Source organism: Festucalex cinctus, chromosome 8 (assembly GCF_051991245.1).
Source record: "Festucalex cinctus isolate MCC-2025b chromosome 8, RoL_Fcin_1.0, whole genome shotgun sequence".
NCBI classification, from domain to species: domain Eukaryota; kingdom Metazoa; phylum Chordata; class Actinopteri; order Syngnathiformes; family Syngnathidae; genus Festucalex; species Festucalex cinctus.
Genome location: NC_135418.1, coordinates 15,807,163 through 15,828,141, shown reverse-complemented (window position 1 = coordinate 15,828,141; position 20,979 = coordinate 15,807,163). Strand labels below are relative to the sequence as shown.

Sequence of the window (20,979 nt, the reverse complement as noted above, 5' to 3'; positions counted from 1 at the left end):
TTATGCTGCATGTATTGCTGTTATGTACAAAAGCACAATATTGTGGGTTTTCTTTTTTAAGTATGAGCTCATTCTTTTTTCTTTTTTTCTTTTACAATATTGTGACATTTTTTTAAATATCGCCAACCTCCCCACAATATCATGTTAATTATCGTATCGTGAGCTTCATATTGTGATTAATATCGTATCGTGATATTTGGATATCGTTACATAGTACCGACTGTCCAGAGGGGTAGTGTATTTTGGGGGTATATTGCTCGCTCACAAAGTGGGTTTCACAGTTGTGCTGGATTGATGTAAATTCCTGGAAATAGGAAGTACTTGTGAGAATATGCAAAATCCAAACAATATAGGGCCAGGGTCGAGATTAACGTTGAATACTGTGAGGCAGACAAACAAACCACTTCTAAAACTAAACCCTGATGTCAAATATTACAATACTAATGCATTAACTTCCAGAAAATGAACAAAAAGATATTAAATCTATGACTGATCTCAATGTAATGTGACTTTTTGTCTCAAAATTCCAGTAGACTCAACAAGAATGAGACATGATAATATCACATCAGATTAAACGTCTGCTCGATAAACTGTTATTATTACGCAACCATTAAAATGACTCACGTTTACGCGGAAAGTGTGAGCAACTGTAAAAACGCGTGTATTTTATTGCGGTTTCTCTGCGGCTCAGAATGCATAATGCAAGATTTCAAGTCAAGCGTTGTGAAAAGAGCTTTTGTGACTCATTCAGTATCCACTGGGGCTGCGGGAAGCACTCTCCCATTCTCCTCCAACACCTCCTCCCAGCATGCGCGGAGCAAGTTTCGCGTGTGGTGCGCAGCTCCGCGTCCCGCAGAGAAGACACTAGATTCAAATTAAACGGGACCACCTCAGAGTCAGAGGGATTTTCGGGGTCTACCGAAGTGAGTCGGAGGTGCGTTCCGAGCGCAGGAGTGCCCCTCCGAGCGCGTCCCCCCGAACATGTCTTGGACTTGGTTCTTGTACACCGGCATGGAGGTGCTCATCGCCGTCTCGTCGGTCGTCGGCAACGTGATGGTGGTGTGGGCCGTGCGCATCAACCGCTCGCTTCGGGACACCACGTTTTGTTTCATCGTCTCGCTGGCCTTGGCTGACATTGCGGTCGGGGCTCTCGTCATCCCCCTCGCCATCACCATCAGCATCGGACTCGAGACTCACTTCTACAGTTGTCTGTCGATCGCTTGCACCGTGCTCGTCCTCACGCAAAGTTCCATCCTGGCCCTTTTGGCCATCGCCATCGACCGCTATCTGAGGGTCAAAATACCCATGAGGTAGGTAAGACTGCACTTTTGAGTGAGCACATCCTTTTCACTGGGCGGCAGACTCCTTTGTGTCTGAAGCCCCAATCACCATGTTAGCCTACTTCATTTCCATTTCACCGTATACAGCAAGAGAACATGGGAGGTTACTTGCATTTAGTTGACAAGGATCACGTGGCTTGTCATTTCTACGCCATCTGAACGACATTGTCATTGAACTAGTATACAAAATGCCTACTACAACTCTTCAAACAACTTAAACAAAATGTAACTGAAATAATATATCACATGAGTGTAAAATAAAGATCGCAGAGTACAAGACATCCTTTTGTTGATGCCTTTCTTCAATGGAGGCCATTATTGTATACATATTAGCAATATGAACTAATATTTTCACGTCACTGAGAGTGTACACTGAAAAAAACTGCATGGGCTTAAAAACAAGAATGAAATAAGGAATACAGCATATCGTCACTTAATTTAACAAAATGATCATATAGCACAGGTATATTCCTGGCTAGATTTCTTAAATGTAAACATACAGTATAGCTATATCCCCAATACTGCCCTCTCCATGTGGAACTGAACCAAAAATGTCCTAATCGGCCTGTTTTATTCTAGTATTCTTTAATCATTTCTTAAATCTACAAACTATTATATATATATATATATATATATATATATATATATATATATATATATATATATATATATATATATATATATATATATATATTAGGGGTGTAAAAAAATCGATTCGGCGATATATCGCGATACTACATCGCGCGATTCTCGAATCGATTCAATAAAAAAAAATCGTTTTTTTTTTTTTTTTTTTTAAGAGCTCAGAATTGTTCATTCGGTAGTCTTACCGATTCAACGTCTTATCATCATTGCCTTTTTTTTTGTGTGTGTGTGTGTGTGTGTGAATCGATTTTTAAACTTCCATTTTTAATGGAAAAATATTCAACAAAACGTCTGACTTTGGGTTAGGATTCACACCTTGAGCATGGAAGAATGTTATATGAACGGAACATTAAGCCTTAATATTTTATTTTAATGCTGTTCAAACATGAAACAGATTACAACCTCTATAAGACTGAAATTTCAGATAAATAAATAATACATTTTCATATAAATCTTACACTCTACAAGTTTACTGATTAGTATTTTCTAAATTTGAATGAAAAAAAATCGCAACAATCGACTTATAAATTCGTATCGGGATTAATCGGTATCGAATCGAATCGTGACCTGTGAATCGTGATACGAATCGAATCGTCAGGTACTAGGCAATTCACACCCCTAATATATATATATATATATATATATATATATATATATATATATATATATATATATATATATATATATATATATATATATATATATATATATATATATATATATATATATATATATATAAGTAAAATGTAAGAACAAAAAAAATAATATTTTTGGCAGATATGAACAAGCATATTTTGCCCTGATTTGAGATATTCAAAAGTAGGTAGAGTTTAGTTTTTGCAAAGTAGTGTTTCTCTCATCTGACAGACAGTGTGAGTGAAGGTGTGAATCATAATGTGAGTGTAAATGATTGTTTGTCTCTACATGTGCCTCTCTGACTGACTGGAGACTATTCCAAGATTTCGCTGCCTTAAATCCACTGGTCACCGTGATCCTGATCCTGATCCTACAATATACAAAATGGATGGATGGATGTACATATTTCTTTAAAAAAATAAATAAATAAAGTCCCTAATAGATGATGATCGACAGTGTACTATAGCAGCATGGTGGGGCAGGTGGTAGCATGCCTTCCTCACTGTCAGGCGTTCTAGGTTTCAATCTCAATTGTAACATCTCTGTGTGGAGATGAGCCACGTTCCAACATGCAACCCAATCATTTGGCATCACTCTTCTAAAATAGTGTCTTTCCAATTGAAATCTTTCCAATTGTAATATTTATTGTATTGCAATGTGGCTTTCTTGTAAAATGATGCCATCCAGTCAAAAAAAAAAAAAAAAAAAAAAAAAAAAAAGAATCCACATGCAACAATAGGGCTGGAATACTCTGACAAAGGATGCATGATTGGTCAATAGACTCATGCTGGCTGCTTGCATAATTTTTCAAACTGGCAACCAGCGCACACAAATACAACAGTGGACATTATTCTCACGACTTCAACGGAATCTGGGTTTAAAATGTGGTTTTATCTGAATATTTTTTATTGTCGGGGTTATTGCTGCAAGATTTGTTTGCCTTTTTCATGAAGCATTTCCAGTGGGGGAAAAAAAAAAAAAAAGTCTACACACCACAGTTCAAATGTCAGTGTTTGTGATCTAAAAAAAAAGATAAATCATTTCAAAACTATTTTCCACTATTAATGGGAGCTATAACCCTTATATAACTCAACTGAAAATTATTTTAACAATGGCAAATATAAATAAACCGCTGAGATGATATGATTGCACAAGAGTGCTCGACTCTAATAACTGTGAATGTGGCTGATTCAGACTTCACCAATCACATTCAAACTCATGTTAGATGGGACTCAGCACACCCCTGCCACCATTTTAAGTTCTTCTGAGTAACCTCAACATTACCAAGAACTAGAGTTCCCTCCAAAATGGATAAAAGAGAAGAAGAAGTCTGGTCAGAGTAGTTGCCGAAAGGCAGAAAGTGATATTGAAGAGATGCAGGATATTTCTGGAAAGTGTTAGCTTTGTGGAAAGACACCTAAAGAGAAACAACTATTGTGGGGAACGTTCTTTCTGATTTCTGATGATATGTCTATTTATTATTACATTTTTGACAGTTATAAATGCACAAAATTAAAGCATTGTGACCTGATGTATCAAATATGACACAAATCAAAAGTCATATGTGGAAGTTGATTTTCAATTTTTTTTTGATTGTTTGTTTGTTTAGAAGGACCAGTAAATACTCTATTTACAAAGAATCTAAATTTTCTCTCATGTTTAAGGACAACAATAAAAATACTGCAACTTACTTACAGTAGAGCGACAATTCTAAACATTTTGCCCATCTCTCTTGTAACCATAGCTACAAACGAGTGGTGACCCCTCAGCGAGCCGGCTCGGCCGTGTTGCTGTGTTGGCTGGTGTCCCTCTTGGTGGGCCTCACACCTATATTTGGATGGAATAACTTGCAAAGTCTCCGTGACAACGGCTCCCTTGTCAGCGACGACCTGGTGGTGAATTGCCGGTTTGAGACGGTCATCAGCATGGATTACATGGTCTACTTCAACTTCTTCGGCTGGGTGCTGCCGCCTCTACTCCTCATGCTCGTCATCTACGTGGAGATTTTCTACATGATTCATAAGCAGCTCAATAAGAAGGTAAGAACATCTTCTCCATCGAACAGCAGCTGAATCTCATCTCCACATTCAGAACCAAAACAAGAGCAGTTACTTGAGGATCAAATAATGTCATAAATGGGACCTTGACACAAAGCATAAAGTGGAAGAAACTATTTTTGCTTCTAAAGTTGCATGATCTTTATTCACCACAGTGTTTTGAAAATAAATTATTTTAGTCCTAAATAATTTTACAAATAATTTATATATTTGCAGTTCAGCCAAACTCATTTTGAACTACATAGGCCGTGATTCTTTCCACTGCTGAGCCAATAGGAGCACATGACAAAGCATTAATGCTATTATTAGCTACAATAACAATAATTTTAATAACAATATTGTGTGCTTTTATACAGTATTGTGAGCTTTTATTTATCACCAACCTCCCCACAATATTCTGATATTTAGCGTATCGTGATATTTGGATATCGTTACATCTGTACAGGGGTACAGAGAAAAAAAAAAAAACTTTTAAAGGTTGGTTTTGGGATGACGCATTATACACAGGATTTTACGGTAATTTATTAGTGGCACCTATTTTTCAATATCCTCCTGACCATCTGCAGATATGTCAAATTTCATTTTTAGTAGGGATGGGAGAGTACCGATACCGGGTATTGGTATCGGGCCGATACCAGCCTTTTTTCAAGTAGGCTACTCGAGTACTCGTGACGCTGACGAGTACAAGCAACCGATGTCGGAGGGTGGTTAAAAAACAAAACAAAACAAATAACAAAAAACATTGAGTCCTCCTTGCCTGTAGCTGGCGCTACCCTGCAGCAGTTTAACACCATGACAAATCATGAGGATCACTTCCTGTTTTGATAACAATGAACCCACAAGTATGTCTGCGTTTTTCACCAACGCTTCACCGGTTTGGAAATATTTCAAAATTGACGAGGACGAACCACACATTGCAGAATGTGAACTTTGTGGCACAAGACTCGCAAAAGGCGGAATGAAGAGTGCATCGTTCAATGTTAGCAACTTGCTAAAACACCTCAAGGCTAAACATTTATTACAAGTGAATCCTAAACTAAAAGAGCATTTTTGTGTTTTATTTTGAGCGTTAACACTATTGAAGCTTGTGACTGTGCTGTTTTTTTGGTCAAAATTAAAGGAAATATTTATGTTTAAAAATATCTTTTAGTGATTTTTTTTATTTATTTATTTATCAAAATGTACTACTGGTATCGGCACTTGGTATCGGTATCGGTGAGTACTGAGAGTCTGAGTATCGGTATCCGTATCGGTCCGAAAAAAAAACTGGTATCGAACATCCCAAATTTTTAGTATACATATGCCTCAGGCTGCTGAAAAATGGATGGTGGGTCGCAAATGGCCCCCGGGTTGTAGTTTTAACACCCCTGTGTTAAACAGTGTAATGTATAGTGTCTCACAAAAGTGAGTACTGTGCACCCTCACATTTCTGCAGGTATTTAATTGTATCTTTTTATGGGACAATACTGAAGAAATGACAGACACTTTGACACAATAAAAGGTAGTCAGTGCATGCAACGATGTAAATGTCAAATGAAAATAACTCAAAATACACCCCAACCCTTGGTAACAAAAGCGAGTAGTGAAAATATTTAAAGTGTCGGATCTGCTCCCTATTCACACCGGAGACTTTCTAATGACTCACATGATATATTGGGAGGGAAAATGACTAACTGTTCAATTAGGACATTTTCACTTAGGGGTGTTCTCACTTTTGTTGCCAGGGATTCAAGTCTTAATGGCTGTATTTGAAGTTATTTTGTGTCAAAGTGTCATGTGTTGTTACTCACTTTTTTGAGCTACTGTATACAGAGTCTCTATATGCTGACCTTGCGGTCCTTTGTGTGCAGGTAACAGTGAGCCATGCAGACCCGAGTCATTACTTGGGCAAAGAGCTGAAGCTTGCCAAGTCCTTGGCTCTCGTTCTTTTACTGTTCGCCGTGAGCTGGCTTCCCCTTCACATCCACAACTGCATCACGCTCTTTTGTCCCAAATGCGACAAACCGCCGAGCCTCATTTTAATTGCCATCCTCCTGACGCACGGCAACTCTGCTGTCAATCCCATCGTGTACGCTTTCCGTATTAAGAAATTCCGCTCAGCTTTCTGGAGAATTTGGAATCAGTACGTCCTTTGTCGAGATCCAGTTGGTCCGCTCCCTCAAAGAGGAAGTCAGAGATTACAAAACACTTCGAGGAGGCTGAGGCACAACGATGATGATGATGATGATGATGACGATGTGTGAACTTTTTACACTGTATTTTTTTTTTTTTTAACTTCACAAGGATTACAATGACCTTATTTAAAGGATGTCAGACGGATGAAAGCTACTGAGGATCTATTCCATCCAGGACGCTCCATATGAGGATAAACTGACAAGTCAGACTTGACTCAGATGGGAATGTTTTTGTTTATGTCTCAACCGGCACCACAATTTGGTGATGATGTCATATGGGATAAGGGGCTTACTATCAATGTGAATGACTCTGTAAAGATTTTGTGACAAACATGATTTTACGCGCCTTTTAGTTATTGAGATATGTTGATGTTTTTTCTCCCCAACTGTTGAGCCACGATTGTGTGGTTAAACTGGCAAAATTCTGACGAGAAGGACAATGATGAAGGAAAGATGTAAACATAAATATAAATGATGCACTTATAGTTTGTCAAGCTTTGTTAAGGTATATCTATTGCTGTGAGAAATATCATGTCACTGTCTTCCCAAAAAGAACTTTGGGGATTTTCGGAGACTACTATGAATCTGCACTTATCTTTTGTCACTGAGCAGATTGGACTCATCTTGACAAGTGTGAGGTTGTGAGAGAATGTGCGATGGAGCACTCACAGTTGAAGCCAAAATGATTCGAATCCTGGCTTAATTTGGAGATAGAGTCAATTTGTGAGTTTTGATTGGGTATCTTCTGACCGGAAATGACACAAGAAATGGACAGAACGTGATTCATATGGGAATTGTGGGAAAATGCAATCTTTTGGACCAATCGGCAAGAGATGAGAATATTGGATTCCTTTATTGAGGATGAATACAAACAATTTTGTATTATCCCCTAATTCTAAGCCATGTCTGACAGTTGTGTGCCACTTGTATTAATTCCAGCTAAAAGATGCCCATTCACTGAATACACAGCAAATTCACTTTAAATCAAAACTTGGCCAAACTGCAAATCCATTTTGGTGTAACTGTTTATTATTGTATTTGAATGTTATTTATTTGTGGAAACAGTGGTACATATAATGACATCACTATATCGAGTAATAATGGATTTGTACAAATACCCATCCCCTCGCACCCCTAAATAACACTTTAGCCCTATATTACAGTAGTTGCACATGAGTAAATAAAAACCTTGAACACTGTATGAGCAAACATATTTTTTTCTAATAATTATCATATAGCCTACCTCAGAAAACAGTTTGTCCTCTCTGCAGTGTTTAATCATTCAGTGCAGCAAAGCATTTTGTTAAAGTGTAAAATGTAAAGTCGTGTAAAGTTACATTTATAGATAGTGACAAAACAATTAGCGCGTACAGTATTCAACAAAGGTTCGAAGCATACAACAATGTTACACATGGGAGACCGGGCGTAGTTGTATCACGGGTAAGTTGTCACGTTGAAATTTTCTTCTCCACCAGAGGGCGCAACGAAAAAGTGGAACACTAGTTTTCTTCATATAAATGGTCAGGTGTTGTGTACTGTCCGAGAAGAGAATAGCACATTGTGAGCTGACATGAATGCCAGCTATCTGCTTTGCACAACCCAAAGTAAAAATTTTCAACTTCACATTTTTTTTTAAAACAGGCGTCGTACACAGACAAATTCTAGCAGCAAATCATGTGGACTGGTTAGAGGAGAGATTCAGGCATCTTGTCATGCCTCAGTCGCTGCTCTGTTTTAAGCTATCTTTGAACTAGAGCAAGTATTAGCCAACATGGTAGTTAGCGGCAACTTGTCTCAGTCATTTTGGGGTTTGTTGTCACATGCCAATGAAAAATGTACTTCGGCCAACTCTGTTTATGTATGCCGGAATTGTTCTTCAGATGATGAGTCTGAAGAGTGAGGAAATTAGTTTGCCAGGTTAGCTGCAAAATACAATGTGACAACTTACCCATTGGAGGGGCAACATGTCACGTGTTCACTCCCTCTATTTGATGGCTAATAACTCTGCACTGACACAAAGTACGAAAATGACATGAATACAAAAAATATACCCAAGACTTTGGTCTTTCCTCTGGTATACGTTTTGTTTAGATATGATGTATTGATTCCAAGAAATATATAAAAGTATAAAAAGTGATACAACTCGCCCCGGTCTATACGCAGCCTTAAGGGATATTGGATTGAATTTGAAAGGATTTCTTCAGATTTGTATTAACAGTCCTTTGTTACGAATTAATCGAGTTATTCCCCCAAAGTGGAATGATCATATTACAGTATTTATCTACATCTTCTGGTTTTGGTATCACCAGGAAGGGGTGCACTGTTAAGACATACAGATGTTCTTTTACAGTTAATAGTGTGTGAAACTGAAGTTGTGCTTTTTCTTGGTGACAAAGCTATTTTTGGCATGTACCTTTTAAAGTGTGTCTTTTTTAAATGGATCCAGCTGGTTTCTTGCCTAATGTGCCAGCCATCCCTAATGTGTTTGTGTAAATTGCCAGACAAGAGCAGTAAGTGCAGCTTGACTACATACAGTACATTACGTTTCTTGTTAACACCAAAACAATCATATTTATCGGATTTCACGTGAAGAAGGAAATTTGACGTTTCTACTGTATGTGTGTGAGGCTTCACAGCAGAATGTTCAATAAAACAAAAACAAAAGTTATTTACTTTCTGGGAAGAAAACGTTGCCACATATAATTTTGTAATTCCTTTTCACTGGCAGACAACATCAGCAAAGTTACTTCTGCTTTCACAATTAGATGACTTGACGTTTATACGGTAGGTTGATAAAAATTTTTAATTTGTGGGCCCGTGGGGATTGAAGAACAATTCTACTATCTTGTGCTGCCCTCTGCTGGCTGTAGATTATCTTGTAAATCGGTGGTTCTTAAACGTTTTCACCCAATCACCATTATCAATAAAGTCTGCACAACGTGTTATTAATATGTTTTAATGTTGTAAAATTTGATCTTTTATTTAATCCAGTGATTCTTATAGTAGGAAGTGGTATACGTACAATAGAACACTTTTGAGTCACTGGTACTAGTAAATAAAACTAAAACATGCAAACATTCTTGCTTCTGTGTAAAACACATGGAATTTTTTAATGACAAGTATTAGTACAGTACAGCAGCTTTTCACATACTGTACACATGGATATCATCTATTTGAATAATTTGCCCTTTGACTGGAGCAAAGTATACATTGTTTTGTATCCTGGTTCTCATAATCATGTCATGTTACATCCTTTGATTATGTTTATTTTCCCCCAGTTTAGTTGCTCCCTACGCGAAAAATAATTGAGTTTCATAAAACGATATGGGCTGGGAATAATTCTATGAAGTTTGAACCCACACACATGGGATTGAATGATGAATAGGAGTAAAGCTTGAGGCAAAACTAAAGAATGTTGAAGAGGTGTTAATGGCAGTTCAGCAGTGAGAGTTTGAGGAAGTACTAAACCATTTCCTCTGGCACGATGGGAACATTGAGCCCACAAAGAGCTTTCGAGAAAAAAAAAATAAATAAAAAAAAAATGCATTACCTCAAGGGACACTTCAAATGTTAAAAAAAAATGCTACCATACAGTACATACAGAAGGGCCTACAATACACAATTACTGCACACAACACACTATGAACGGTAGATGATGTACATTTATTGTAAATGTACAATGCAGTGATCAAAACTATAGAATGAAATGTAGACGTTTATTTGGATCACAAATGGGCCTAACCGTGCACATACATAAATAAATACGTCCCCTTGATGAAATACATCCACTGGCGATTATCAAAGTGGCAAGAGCACATTCCCTGGTGTGTGCTGCCAGATCACTTCAGGGACAGGCAGAGGTTAAAAATAAAATGTTTTAAAGCTCACACCAGCAAATGCTAAAAGCAAAATTACCGATCTTGGTGCGCCATGTCAAATTAAGTCAAATAATATTAACTTGAAATTTCACTATTGTCTTACATTCGGGGTTAAATGGTTGCTAAATTTTGACTTATAGGACTAATCTAAACATTTGTGTGAATGTTGTACTATTGTGTTGTGTGTAGATATACAGTACATATGTATATGGATGGTGCTTGATGTCATTTGAACCATGTGTGAATAACTCCAAATAATTACAGGAATGTAACAAGTTTTCTATGATGTATAACTACAGTAAAAGATCATTTTTCTACCTTATGAATAATAGGTATAAGAGCATCATAAAAATTGCATTTCATATCCGGTACATATTACAGAGCATATTGAAAACATTTGATTTGAAAAGACCAATGTACAAATTTCAAGTATTTCCTTTTTTTTTTTTTTTTTAAGATAAAAAAAAAAAAAAAAAAAATTCAAGTATTTCCATTCACAGTTTAGATAAAGTCACTCAACCTGATTTAATGCTAATTGGCAAGGGGGTATGAGGCTTTGTGGCAAAGTGCAATATAATGAAAAAAAAATGGATAAGAACTACTTTGCAACTTTAGAGGAACATTAAAGCAAACACAGTGAATCATTAAAAAACATTATAAGGAACCAATGGACTTAACAGAGGTTATGTAAGGCAGCAGTTGTCAAATTTGTGTCTAAAATGGTGATTCCTTAAACATTGTCAATCATAATCAAATAAGTGTTAAGAGTCTTATTATTGTTGATAATGAGGCTCCAGAAATGCTGTTGGTGCTGCATTGTTGTTCAAGTAGGCTTCCTCCTCCATCAAACACGATTCAAATGTCTTCTATATCCTGTCTCACTTTTTCCTGCAAGAAATTAAACAAGAAGCACACTCAAACACGAAAGTGACTTTTCCATGTAAGAGCAGTTTAAAAGTTAGGCAACATTTCATCTTTCACAGATCTATGTAATATTGATAACTTGAAATTGGCAAAAGCTGCTACTGCCACTCCTCCATTTGTTATTTGTTCGTTGTGTACATCACAAATGATGTATTCAAGGAATTTTTGCAGTCTTGCGGGGGACTATTTTGAGGTGAAAAACCGACTGCTCTAAACTGAGGTGAGTAGAGTTGCAGAGTGGGGGAAAAAAAAAAAAAAACAGAACTGTGGTGGTAAAGTGACGAGTAGATTTGCGTCACACATTAGTAGTTATTCATTTAAAAGCAAAGTAAGTATTTAATAGACACAAAAATTGGGATAACTTGATAAACAGCTGACAAAACTATAACCCTACGACTGAGCTGTGGTCAACTGACTTTCTTCAGCATCAAAAAGAAAGAGAAAAAAATAAATAAAAAATCTACTCACCCAACCACCTTGCTGAGTAACCCATGTGACAACACGGCTGTTGTTGAGCAATGTGGACACCGCACTCTGGGCTTTGTTTTTCAGCTCGGGGTACGATTTCTTCACGAAAAGCCCGAAGGCAAAACAAATTTTGATGAGTTGCATTTCTGGAGCCACATCAAAAGCTTGCTGAGAGATTTGAGTCTGCACCAAGGCGTTCACTTTACAGGTAAAGGCTTCAACCGCGACCTGCAGAGAATTAAAGTATTTCTCAGAAAGCAGAAATGAAAGTGGATGTTGCAAGCTTTTTTTTGGGGGGGGGGAATATCCACACAGGTCATTTTGACTTTATATAGTCTATTTAGGAAGCTAAATTACAGTACAAAAAGAAAATATGAAGTGTGTCAGAAAGGTTCTAGGACTGGTGTCACAAAAGACGCATGACAAACTATTAACTGTGAGTTTCTCCCTTTCATTGGGCCAGAGGATCAACCTGATCAATACAAAGATTCTGAAGCATTAACTTGAGAAGTGAAAGCCAAAATTGTGGCTGTACTAGTGTTGTTCCGATACCGATACTGGTATCGGCAGAGGTGTATACAGTTAAAAAAAATTGAACAAATGACAAACAACACCTTTGTGGATAAAACTCCACTTTCACCATAGACTGACAAAAGTTTGCTTTCATGACTGCTGCTCTTCTACTGCATTGAAAGTGGTATCGGTATCGGTGAGTACTCACAAGTAACATGCCGATACTATTAATTCCAACGCTAATATAGGATTTTGGATGCAGCATCTTGTGTCTTGCTCGTGCACGACATTCACTAGTGCACGACATATTCACTGCATTCCGATCTAAGATATCCTATTGGCCCTTGAATGCTCTGAACCAATAGCAGGACAGATTTTTCATGTTGAGGAAAAAAAAAAAAATCGTAAGTATCGGTATAGTATCGGCAGATACTGCAAAGCTGGGCATCGGTATCGGGGACCAAAAAACGGTATCAGAACAACACTAATGACAGCGCACCTCTTCCCTACGTACTGACCGGACAGTTCCCGCCAAATAGAACATTGCCGTGCTGGAGCAACTTCCTTACTCACTCCATTTCTGCGTGAAGCTAAAGCAGCCATCAAGGTGACCCATTCTCAAACTAACTGATATGCACTGCAAAAAGAATAGAAGTTATTAGTGTTCTTGTTTGTCAAAGTTATAAAATGTGGAAGTGTAGCAACTGGCATTCGCAAGAAGCAGTTTGTCATGTCCTTAGTGTTGACCTCAGCAAGTTGTCATTGAAAGACAATACAATTCCCATCATCTGAGTAAAAGTGCACATAATCCCTGTAATTAATTTTTAGGGTTTAGTGAGTGGCAACAAATGTTTATTTGTGTGTGTGCCTACCTCTTTTCCTAATGCAAGCTTAAGGTCGTCCAGGGCAGCCTTAAATTTTGCATCTTGATTCAGAGACTCTGCCACTTCTTTCAGTTTATCAGCTATTGGGACTGGATCAAATGTTTCTTCTGGATAACAAAAAAGTTAATTAGATAAGATTACACAAGGACATCGAATGAGTGACAAATGAAATAATTTAAGTCTATTGCGTGTTTTAAATTAGACAAACAATAGATCACAGAATATCCTATCTTATCCGAGATTAAATTGTCAACTTTCCTGGTCGTAATTATTCGGAAATCAGTATTGCAACATTGAAAAAAAAAAAAAAAAAAAAAAATGCTATGTGTATGTTAAGAACATTCTAATACCACAATATGGGGGCCCTTGTTTTCATACAGCGTAACCTGAAATTGTACACAAGTCGGAATGCGTGTTAGCATAGTTTAACACAGTAAAGTCATTTGTATAAAGAGTATTACAGTAACTGATTGTAATTTTAATTAAAAACATGGTAAATCCCCTTACAGTTGCGCAGGTGTACCTAATCAAGTGGCCGGTGCGTGTAAACAATTTGGCATTGAGTGGTGCGTGTCGAAACGCTATCCTTTTATGTACCAATAAAGGTAAGTTTTTCTTTTTTTTTTAACGCATTTATACTGTATTTCTTTTTCTATCAGTTGTTTGTCGAAGGTGAATTGTTTCCAGGAAGGACACGCCCTTTATATTATTGACTATCCTTTACCTTTCGGTTTCCCGTAATGTAAGTGGTGGAAAACATTTCAATACTGTACTGTCGTAGTTCCCCTTTATTCACATCGTTTTGTTCATTGTGTCGACTCGACTTTCATAACTATTTGGAACCAAACACTTGACGCACAGGTGGGCGCTGTGGAAAATAAACGGACTCTGCATAACGTGTAATTAATATTTGAAAAACAACAAGAATGATTGGTATATACAGTAGATATATTTGACAAATCGTTTCCAATTAAAACATAATGATTATCTTCATGGGAAATTTACCTTCGCCCATTGGGCCGTCTGTCTCCACATCTGCAGTATAAAATTGATGAAAGCAAACTCTGTCGTCGTCGTCATCGTCCGCAAACAGACATTTGATGATCTGAGTCGTTTGACGCTGGATTTGATAGGACTGTGCTCGTCCAGTCATTGTTGATCCTTGTCACAGACTTCACGTACAGCAATCAACCTCGCAGTAGGAAATGTAAAAGACGGCAAAAGAGGCTCTCGTGTTTCGTTTCTTTATTGGCGACCGGAACTCCACACGCATGCGCACAAACCCTCTCGCGAGACTCCGCAAGGCATTGACACTGAATTACCATGTAGCTATAATATATGCACAAACATACATTTTGTATCATTATATGACAGGAAAGAGGAACTTCTTCTTCGTTACTTCCGTACACCTGGTTCTGCTAGCCTCTATCGATTGGCGTCAGTACTTCTATCCATACATTTTCTGTGCTACCGGTACTTCACCTCATCAAGTGCATTTTTATTTATGTCGCGCTTTTAATTCATAAAATGCTTCACATAGTAAGAGAACACAGTCGCAAATGCGTATCGAGCCCGTTTATAGGGGTGCCAAAGCATCCCTTAAGAAAATAAAAGCGCCCAGCAAATTTTAGGGAACTTTATATAATAATAATAATGATGATGATAATAATAATAATAATAATAATAATAATAATCATCATCATCATCATCATTTATGGGGTAGCTCTTGCCTGATCATTGATGGTTCTAATTTACACTGAATCTTTATGAAGAGAGGGTGGGAGAGTGATGATGAGACAGTGAAGTGAGAATTGCAAAAGTGAAGATGTGAGAAGACAAAGGCACAAACTTATCATTTTCTAGTTAAAAAGGCAATTTCAGCCAATAATTGCATTCATATAGTGCACATACGTAGGCTATAAAGAAAAATACTATAAACCTCTACATTTTAAATCTGCTAGTTGTGGTGGTGTAAATGAATAAATAAATAAATAAATAAATAAATAAATAAATAAATCCTATACATAATTGGTGCTAAGTGATAAACCATAATTGTAACACTTTGAGATGAGTCATCTATTTCCAATCTAGCCAACACCTTTTTTTTTTTTTTTTTTCCAGTAGATGGCGTCATCTACCTGATATGATGTTATTTCGGCTACCTTCCCACTGTATTGAACACACCCTGTGCATGTATGCATGGAAGCAAATGGTGCAGAATGATGCACACGCTCAACACAGGTATGAGGTATCACTTTTTGACAGCCACCACAGCACTATATTAGCACTTTTTTTTATTTATTTTATTTTATTATTATTTCTTCATAATGAAGGAAAGAAACATTGTCGAAATATGCGCTCATGGCGGCGCAAGTAAGTGAACAATTTAGACAAAACACATTTGACAAAAATAACATTGTAATTTAATATTTTAACTTCAATCAATATTTACTCAAGACTGGTGCAATTTAATTACTTTGCACAGCGGTGTGCTCCTCATAAATCAATATAAAGTATAAGTATAGTATAAGTAGTATAGGCTGACTTGTATTTTATGCTTAGTTATTTCAGACATATTTTATTGAAATCAAACAAACCTTTGACAATCATGCTTTTGATATTACACAAGTTGCAATCCAGAATAATTTAATGAAATGAGGCAATTTTCAAAGTGTCCAATTGAAATGAATATTAGTGACTGGTAGGCTATAAATACAATCACTATAATGTTAATAAATGACACAATAGCCATCTTTCATAAGTAAAAACTATGTATGTACGCCTGCTGTCCTGCAGTAGTGATAACTTGGATAAAATGGCGACAGAATGTGGAATTTCTAATGCTGTTTTTTTTTTTTTTTTCTTACACCAAAACGGTATGTTTACTTAATTAATCTTGCTGTTCAAGATGAATTTTCGCGGTATTTGTGAGTGAATCACAATATCAATGTGGCTATTGTCAGGTTAATATTTACTCTCCTTCAGCATCATCCCCATTTTTGGTCTCAACACTCCCCTTGTCCTCCTCTGTTATAAACCTGTGAGTCAGGCTCGACTCACACCTCTGGTTCGATACCCACATCCCTCACCTCTGTAAGGTTTCCTTCCATCACCTCAAAAACATTGCCAAAATTTGTCCCTCTCCCAACCAGAGAAGTTGGTCCATGCCTTTATATCCTCCAGGTTGGACGATTGTAATGCGCTCCACATCGGGACTCCAGACACATCACCCCGGTCCTAAAATCCCCTCCACTGGTTGCCAATTCAATATAGAATGCATTATAAAATCTGCCTTCTCACCCACAAATGCATTCATCAAACTGCCCATGCCTACCTCAGTGGATTACTCACCGTCCACAAGGCCACGCACCACCTTCGCTCCTCCTCCTCCTCCTCCACCTACTGCCTTCACCAGCATCGGTCCAGACTCTCCACCATGGGTGACAGGGCCTTCCAGATAGTGGCCCCGCGGCTCTGGAAGGCCCTTCCAGAGACTGAGGGCTCCACAAAATGTAGAAGTTTTTAAAAACAGGCCTCAACACCTTTTTTTTTTTTTTTTTTTTTTTTTTTAAAGGCCTTCTAGTGTTTTTTTTGTGTGTGCTAGATTTGATGTTTTTTTAACTGTTTTATTCACTGTAATTTCTTTTAACTCTCATCTGTAGCACTTCGAGATTTCTTTGAAACACAAAGTGCATTAAACATAAAATTTATTATTATTATTATTATTATTATTATTACTCCTCCCACATTCCAAAGACATGCATGGCAGGTTAATTGGGCGCTCTGAATTGTCCCTAGGTGTGCGTGTGAGTGTGGATGGTTGTTCGTCTCTGTGTGCCCTGCGATTGGTTGGCAACCAGTCCAGGGTGTCCCCCGCCTACTGCCCAGAGCCAGCTGAGATAGGCGCCAGCAGCCCCCGCGACCCTTGTGAGGAATAAGCGGTCAAGAAAATGGATGGATTATTATTATTATTATTATTATTATGTTAACGTTTAATTAGTAGTGGGGAGAAAGCAGATGGCAGAGAGGCTTTTAATATGTTTTTTTTTTTGCTCGATGCAATAAAAGCAGTTTCAAAAGGCAGACAGACAGATTTTTTTCTCCCCTGCTGCTACATTTTTTTATTATTATTATTATATATTTTTTTTTACCTCTGGCGTTAAAAGACATGAGATTGCATTCATGGTACTGCATCTGATATATGGGTTGTTGTACACTTGATTAAGTCTAGATAGATGAGTTGGATCGCATCAATAATTAAACCTGAGTTATTCATTTGGATGCAAATCCACTGATGAAGATGCAGTTCATAAATCATTAAAGCTGAACTAATTGACAGCGAGATTACATCACTCAGCAACCTACTTTGGATTTCAAAGTTTGTGGATCACATTATGAATGTGAACTTCGTTGATCCATTGGGAGAGCAGGCGGAATTCCAAGTTCATTGATTAATTATTACGTAGGCGACTTTTCACCTATAACATTGTTGGTCATTCCACTTCTATATATGACCACACAATGATAAACTGGATCATGAAGATGAGGTTATTTTGACTTTTGCTTCCTACTTCCAACGGCACTTCTAGACCAATTTTACAGAAGGACCTGACTTGGTCCAAGCGTTGTGTCAGAGGGGCACATTCAACCCTAACCTTACCACTAGCTGCAACATAGCTAATGTTAGCTAACCTTATTATAACAACCAAACAAAGCAGGGCTGCAACATTAATGATTTTTTTTTTTGTGTCTATAGTGAACAATGAAGCAGAAGAAGAAGACGAAGAAGACAAGGACATTATTGTATAATCTATTTCTATCCCTTAAAGAGGAATAGCAATGACAGAACCGGGTGATGGTGCTGGGAGAGCTGGCGAGAAGCAAGTTAAGAGTGTCACAGAGTGAGAGCCAAATGACTTGGAAGTTTTCAGAGACAGGATACAGAGCAGGAAAGCAAGACAGATAGATGAACGTCCTGAGTGTGAGAGACAGACACAAGATGTATAGCAGCATCCACCCGCACTGGACAGTCAGGTATGTTGAAATAAAAATAAATACTACATGGGTACTATTGGCCTCTGTTGGTGTGTGTTATAATATGAATAACGATTTCATTATCACACAGCTGTTGCCTGCGCAGTATTTTGGCAGAGAAGATGGAGCTTCACTTGACGCTGATGCCCTCATTCCTTGCCGCCAGTCACATGTTCCTCCCGATATGAATATTTTATGATTATTGGCGATCAGAATACGGTAGCCGAACTAGCAATTCTATATCCTCATCCACAGCTGCAGCAGATGGTGAGTCAAAAGTCAAGATGCCAAATTTGCGTGAGAATGAATAAGCAGGGAAAATTAAAAAAAAATGTACGCACTAGCTTTTCATATAACCAGCAAGAGAAAGTCAGATGGAAGAATAGCGGGTTAAGCAAGGTCATTTATTTTTCTGTTTCAGTGAACAGAGCAGAAACGCAATTGGTGTAGGAATATGAGTCAATATATCCATCAAACAAACACAGTGTCCTCAAATACCACCCAGTGTCTCCTGCCCTTCAACATGCAAAGTTGTTGGTCCAATGACGGATTATACGGATGATCAAATGGAAGAATTCCAAAAGAAACAGCAACATGACATCGGCCAGGTTAAGAAATAATCAAATGTATTATGATCCTATAAGGGTGAATGACATGCCAAGGTGGGGGATGACAAGGAGGACATGGGGACGTCAACAACATGGTGCTGTCCAACACACTTGAAGATGAAATTGGCATGTCCATTATAGACAATATCACCTTATTAATTTCACCCTTGCACAAAGGCAGCACAAGATCTCTTATGAATAGACATAGAGCCAGATATTTCCCATGAGCAGAACGCAGGCAGTGATCAAGCAACAACAAACATACAAACAAACAAAACGTGGGGAGGAGAGGTGGGGGATGATGTTATTGGACATAGATGCCTGTCATTTCTGCAGAATGTCAGCATAAATAGTAAAATGACCTCACCTGTGTGGCATTTTCCCAGGTAATAAATGGATAGGACTGACACGGAGCGAGAAGGTAGGACTCAGACGCAGAGTGTAAGTTGGCCAACAAGGCTGCAACTTTAATCCAATTGAACAAAAAACACCTCTCAAGGAGGGAAAAAAGGCAGAACAGAAAAAGCTCCAAACTGGAGATAAAACAAGGGCACTCAAAAACAGGGACAACTAAAGGCGCTCCGCTAGGGAGGAAAACAAGGGGCAAACTAAGGGCGCAAGACAAAGCAAGGCTAGACATCGAACGAGGACTGTGGAACAAGGACTGTGAGGACGCTTCCATGCACTGAGATGTGACACTTCGGCAACGGAGGGGAGAATGCAGGTGGCTTTATGTCCGGGTTGATTGGGAACAGGTGGTGGTGATCATGGGCGTGGACCGGTAATCAGTGAGCTGCAGGAAGGGTAAGTGACCTGGGGTGAGAGGAGAGTTAATACTTTCAAAATAAAACGGGAACCTGACTTTGAAAACAAAAGCATGAACCGCCACTCTGGTGGCGGCGTGACAGTACCCCCCCCTCAACGGCCGGCTCTCGACGGCCCAGGAATGTCAGGGTGCTCTTCATAGAAATCGTCGATGAGGGAGGGGTCCACGATGAACCGGGCGGGCACCCACTGCCTCTCTTCTGGCCCGTAACCCTCCCAATCCACCAGGTATTGGTGTCCCCGGCCCCGCTTTCTGACGTCCAACAACTTTCTTACTTTATAGACCGGGCCCCCCTCCACCATCTCCGGAGGGGGCGGCGCGGGCTCGGGCGGGACCAGGGAACTGTCCTGGACTGGCTTGACCTGGCTCACGTGGAAGGTAGGGTGGGTGCGGAGGGAACGAGGCAGGCGAAGGCGCACGGCGGCAGGGCCTATAGTCTTTGCAACTGGGAATGGCCCCACGAATCTCGGGGCCAACTTTGGACAGGGAACTTTGAGATGAAGATTTTTTGTTGAAAGCCATACCTTCTGCCCTGGCTGGTACTGTGGCGCGACCCTCCTCCTCCGGTCAGCAGCTCTTTTCACCCTGTCGCCTTGACGTTGAAGTGCCAGTCGAGCTGCTGACCAGATTCGGCGACATCGGCGGATCATGGCGAGGACCGAGGGGACTGAGGCTTCCTCCTCCAGGTCCGCGAAGTACTGTGGATCGTATCCGTGAACACATTTGAACGGCGTGATTCCTGTGGCAGAGGTGGGTAAGGAGTTATGCGCCAGTTCAACCCAGACCAAGTTCTTGCTCCAGGAGGACGGATTTTGGGAGACCAAGCATCGTAGTCCGGTCTCCAGCTGTTGGTTGAGCCTCTCGGCCTGTCCATTGGCCTCTGGGTGGTAGCCTGAGGTCAAGTTCGCCTTAGCCCCTATGGCTCTGCAGAACTCCCTCCAAAAACGAGAAACAAACTGGGGACCGCGGTCCGACACTATGTGCCGCGGGAA

At 38.9% G+C, this 20,979-nt stretch overlaps 2 protein-coding genes across 2 annotated transcripts; one reads left to right on the top strand and one right to left on the bottom strand.

Moving 5' to 3' along the window:
* The first annotated feature begins 735 nt into the window (after positions 1-735).
* On the top strand, positions 736-9,909 carry LOC144024012 (adenosine receptor A1-like). The gene is made up of 3 exons (XM_077530030.1): positions 736-1,310; positions 4,366-4,660; positions 6,529-9,909. Exons 1-3 carry the CDS (start codon positions 982-984, stop codon positions 6,919-6,921), a joined length of 1,017 nt encoding a protein of 338 aa, XP_077386156.1. The 5' UTR covers positions 736-981; the 3' UTR covers positions 6,922-9,909.
* A 587-nt stretch (positions 9,910-10,496) lies between these two features.
* LOC144024014 (uncharacterized) lies at positions 10,497-14,864 on the bottom strand. Its single transcript, XM_077530031.1, has 4 exons — positions 14,525-14,864; positions 13,508-13,626; positions 12,123-12,350; positions 10,497-11,618 (listed from the first exon to the last, which is right to left on the bottom strand). The coding sequence occupies exons 1-4, from the start codon at positions 14,670-14,672 to the stop codon at positions 11,586-11,588; spliced, it is 528 nt and encodes a 175-aa protein (XP_077386157.1). The 5' UTR covers positions 14,673-14,864; the 3' UTR covers positions 10,497-11,585.
* Positions 14,865-20,979: the final 6,115 nt, after the last annotated feature.